Here is a 5,000-nt window from a genome sequence, read left to right on the forward strand (position 1 = left end):
AAGCCCCAACGAGGATCCCTCCTCCCCACATCCACACCGATGCCATCAGCTAGAACCAACACCTTCGTCACCGGGTTCAGCGGAAAGCGTGTGCGGATCGTTTCGGAAATTTCGTCTTCGAGTTGCAGTGCGTACCGAGGAGTCGTTTTACTTTGTCCTGTCCAGGGGAGCAGTACAGTGATGGGCGAATTGGGTGAGTGCATCGATAAAACAAAAGTTGCTTGGGGGTTCAGGGAACAGGAACCTCTTTCTCTTTGAACCTGTTCATTTAACCATGTTGAAGTCAAAGATTCTGTTTCTCTGTTCTTATACATTATTTATCGTCGGAATGAGGCCAAGTCATGCAAATAGTATCAGCTTTTATCCGTTTCCCCCTTTAATTCTTTTCTTAAACTTATGATTTCTGTAAAGTTTTCAAATTCATGAAAAATGATCTATTTTCCTATCTATTTAGTTTCCGATGGTTTTTCTCTTTAAAAATATAGCATGTCTTATATTGAACACTTATACATTTCTTAGGGCATCGTTGTCCATTCGATTAGTTGGTAAAACCACAAACCGCAAACTCCAAACTTTACGCCCATCAGTGTCCCCCGTACTGAACACCTGCAGGCGCTGACAAGATTAGCCCGTTCCTCCGGTGTGCAAGGTATGCAATCGACAATGCTGCCGGAAGATTAATGGCCACCTTTGCACGCAACCACAATGCTACTACCGAAGCAGCAGCTGCACTGTGGATACACCAGTGGTGACTACGATGAAACGGGCTGGAAATCAAAATCCTCTCAAGGATCACTTGCCTGCAACAGGAATGTAGAGATTACGTGGAATGCACGCGTTCTAGTTCTAGTTTGCTGAGTATTTGTGGTGGAATCCACGGTTGAACTCTCTTTTACGGTTTGGAATTTATAAAAACCGATCTGAAGCGAAACCAAATCAAATTGTCACCAGTCTATCGAGGCCAATAAATGTCAAATCTCGCGCTCGATAGCTCCATCAACCGGGGTGAGAAGTTTCAATCCCGCCAAGTGCATTATTGGCAACCACAAATCATTGCATCGAGGTAAGAAAAAAGATATCATCCGTATCGACAGTTTGCTTTTTGTCGAGCACACAAGTTGGTTTGGCTGTCGACCAAATGCGGGGATTCCGGGATCCTTTGTGACCGATAATTTGCTAGATTTGGCAGACGGTACTCGGTGCTGTTGCATCGGGTACTAGGGGGGGTACTACTACTTACCCTCTTGGTGAGCTGCGTATCCATCATGAAGTTGTGTACGTGCTTCTCGGCTCGCGTCAGCTCCAGCTTCCGGGAGACGACCGCTACCAGCAAGGCGGTGCAGCCCGCACCCTACGATGGCCATCGCGGTAGTGCGGAACAGCAGAAAGAGAAAGACACCGGGAAGGAGAGGAGTAGAAGTCAAGAAAATAAAAAAAGGGGAAAAGAGGAAAAATGTTCGATTAGTGAAACCGTTCAGTGCGGATCTGCTGCACTGTTGCTGGAAGGATGTTGCTGTTGCTGTCGCTGTGGCTGCACATCACATTGTACGCTATGCTCTAACTTCCGACGTATCAACCGGGTAAAAGGTGGCCACCTTTCCCCGGGTTATGTTTATTTATCTCTGCCAAGAGATACTCTCGTGTGTGCGTGTGTATGTGTTGGTGTATGTATGTTCCGCGAGTTCCATTTCGTTCGTAAGTGGCGTGTGTAGCGGAGTTTTTCCCGGAGGTTTTCCACGCTTTGATGCTTTTAGTTTGACGCGAGCTTGTAAGTTGTTTGGCTGACACACACTTCCGCTGCTCGGCAGGCAGAGTAGGAGGAAAGGGCCGGGTTAGTAGAAGCTTGGCAAGGTAAACGGATGCGGTAAGGACCATGCGGACAAACGGGATAACATGGCTTCACTGCAAAACCCTCAAGAAGCAAAGGCGTATGGCAATCAACGTCAAAGGCGCAATAAGCATCCATTCCATGCTGTCTTTGGTGGGCCCCTGGCTGCTTCTCCGGTTACATCGGTGCGTCAAGCGCGTACATTTCCTGTTTGCTCCTTTCGCTTTCGTCCTGTTTTTTGTGTACGTCCCATCGAACGACCGGAACAAACTGGCAACACCTTAGCAAGCGAACCGTTATGTTACGCGTATCGCAGGTTGAGTGTCAAATGCCTGGTATTCCCAATCCCCTTTCACCCAATCAAAAGCTTTCCTTGCCGCCGGGCAAGTGAGTTCAAGATCACGAAACACACGCACACCATTCCGAGAGCGTGTTTGGTTTTTGTGTCTCTGCCTGCACTTGGCCAGTGTTTCCGGATGTTGCCGGTCTGCGCTTCGCAACAAGATTTACGACCACTACCGGCAACCGGAACCGTGGCGAGGCGCGAGATTCATGTGTGTGTTTGCCCCCTTTTAAAAATGTAAAAGTATGTTCTCTTCACTGAGAGGTCCTCGCGGCCCACGTTGTGTGGTTCTGCTTCGGTTTTATTATTGCGGATTGCTTCCGCTTCCGCGTGAAAGGTTCATGCGGCAATCGTCGTCTGCACACCGAGCAAACCATTTGTCCTTTTCTCTTTTGCGGGGAGGAACTCGCTTAACAACGCCCCGCGTAGATTGTCGTTTGAGGACGTCCTCACAAAGGACGTTAGTATTCATTTCGGAGTGGGATGAAATGCTTTAAATGTAGATCTGTGACTTTTCGTTCTCGAAAATTATGATCACTGATGTTATCACATAAAACAGTGGCCTTTACTTATGCTACTGCTTGCCACCGGTTGTTGTTGTCCACCAATTGTGAAAGGCGAGGAAACGAGGAGCTCGCGATAGCGCGATTGCGTTACAAATTGTGTTGCAAATCAACCGAACACGTTCGGCTTGGCTGATGCTTACACCGTTAAGCACCAGGCCAGGCGACTCCTAACGTTCTTTATTATTTAATCTTCCGTAATACCGCCGGAACGCAACCATAAATAGCGTGAGGCTCTGCAGATCGAAATCTCACTCGCACCACGTGGCACACGTGGTGGGGAAAAGAATCACACACACATACACACGCGCGTGGTCGCGCGGATCGAGATTGAGTTCGGTTTTTGGGACCGGGGAGATGCAGCACATGGTGGCCAATGCGTGGCCGAATGCGGGACGAAGCGAGGATTCCGAGCACATATGATGCTATGAATATTTACAAGAATGAAGAGATTACGGTTTTTGCTTCCTTCGGACCCAAGAAACCAGGCCCACTTCAGCCGCACACATCAGCATCACCAACAGCAACATGGGGACTGCATGCTGGCTCGGTGGCTGGCTTAAGAGCGTCGCCGGCGTCGCTTATCATGGCAGCCAAACTGAGGAAAGTCCCACGGTTATGGAGGGACCACCACCACCACTGCTGCTGCTGCTGCTGCTGCTGCTGCTGGAAGCCGTTTCATAAATCAAACAGCTCTTCTTCGCTTGGGTTTCGGTTCGCCTTCCAAGAAGCTCGAAGCTTATCTGCTGCGGAATTGATCTCCGCTCGGAAACGGCCCCGGCCCGGTCCGACTCAGCGGCAGTTAACTCGCCTGCTCCTGCTCCGGTTGTTTGCCTGTTTGCCGTTGTTTTAGCGAGCGACTCCTTGGTGGTGTGTCCAAGCTGCTGCGTCCCCCCAAAAGTGTATATTGGTGCGCCTGTGTGCGTGTGTGTGTGTGTTGCGGTGCGGTGGTTCCATCATCAGAAATGGGCGCCAAGTCACCAGCTATTACGCGATTATCTCACTCACGACGGCACAAAGTTATTCCGAAACGAGTCTCCCAGTGGCGGCGCCAATGGCGTGACTTGGCCTATTACTAACGGAACCATCGCCGCGACACGACACGACACCGTGGCCAGTTACAGGCCCACACACCTCAGCGCTTAGGCTCAGCATAACTGCTGCCCGCGCGCGCGAGCGCTCGTGAAAGTGACTCTTGTGAAGAGTTTTCTCCTTATCGGACCGGCACTTTGCGTGATGATGAGCTCCCGTTGCGTCCGTTCCGTCGGTCGTTAGACAGGACGATTGTGGGGAGCGAAGCGAGAGAATGAAAAGAACCCCCCAACCCCCCATTCCCCATTCGCCGGTGCTTCCTTTATCGTGTGCGCGCGAGAGTTTTCTTAAGGTAACCCGTTATGGGGGTTGAGCGAGGATCGCTTGGTTCAGAGGCGCAGTACCAGCTTGACCATGCCAGTCTTCTCAACAAAAAAAAAAAGGAAAGAGGCACATGAGCACGGTTCCCACGCAGCTGATACGCAACCCATTAGTCAGTGCTCGCGTTGTGGCTTGGGGAATCGGGGCTGCCGCTGGCAGCTCGTTTGGAGCTTGGATTGTAAATCTGCCTTCATTAATAACATTTATGGCAGTTCGGACGTACGTTCAGCGTTGGTTCAGCTCACCCGTTTGACCTGCCCCTTTTCGGTTGGAGTGCCCTCATAAATCGTGCCAGAAGAGGCTCTTTCTCGGGAGAGAAAGAGAGTGTGTCATTGAAGGATTTTGCCTCTTGGTAGCAAGTTCTAGTGGCTTACATTGCCAGCTCAAGAAACAAAATCCGAAACCAGACAAAGCTCTCAAATAGGTGGCTAGTGGCATTTACATAAATTTGCATAGTTTGCATATCGAGCGTCCTAGTCCCATTTTTTTCACTTGCCGCATCAGATTCAAGACAGCGGCCCTATGCTGTGCTCGATCCGTCTTTAGACCGAAAAATCTTTGGATACACAATGAACCATCGTCTTTGTTCTGGAAGTAGTTGGTAAGTCTGTGGACCATCCGTAAAAGGATCGTACTCTCCCTCACCGGAGGGAGCGAATGGTGTGGAAAGAAACAAATGAATCTTCCAACCAACATACACCATCCAACGTGCATGCAGCATGCGTAGCGTTATGCGAGTTGCGAGTGACGAACGGTCATCACACTTGTTGAGGCGACGGGATGCTGGTTCTAGTTTCGTGCCGGTTCACCGTGTACCAAGTGCCAAACCATCATTTCGCTCGAGACACTCGAG

The 5,000-nt window shown here is 50.0% G+C and overlaps 1 protein-coding gene across 5 annotated transcripts in view; it reads right to left on the reverse strand.

Annotated features, from left to right (window-relative positions):
* Positions 1 to 5,000, reverse strand: part of LOC125956355 (small conductance calcium-activated potassium channel protein) — a 139,657-nt gene that overhangs the window by 11,193 nt on the left and 123,464 nt on the right. For all 5 annotated transcript variants that reach the window (XM_049688124.1, XM_049688123.1, XM_049688126.1 and 2 more), the window contains one exon: positions 1,241 to 1,351. In XM_049688124.1, the coding sequence (XP_049544081.1) occupies positions 1,241 to 1,351 (111 nt within the window). The remainder of the gene's footprint in view (positions 1 to 1,240; positions 1,352 to 5,000) is intronic.

Source organism: Anopheles darlingi, chromosome 3 (genome assembly GCF_943734745.1).
Source record: "Anopheles darlingi chromosome 3, idAnoDarlMG_H_01, whole genome shotgun sequence".
NCBI classification, from domain to species: domain Eukaryota; kingdom Metazoa; phylum Arthropoda; class Insecta; order Diptera; family Culicidae; genus Anopheles; species Anopheles darlingi.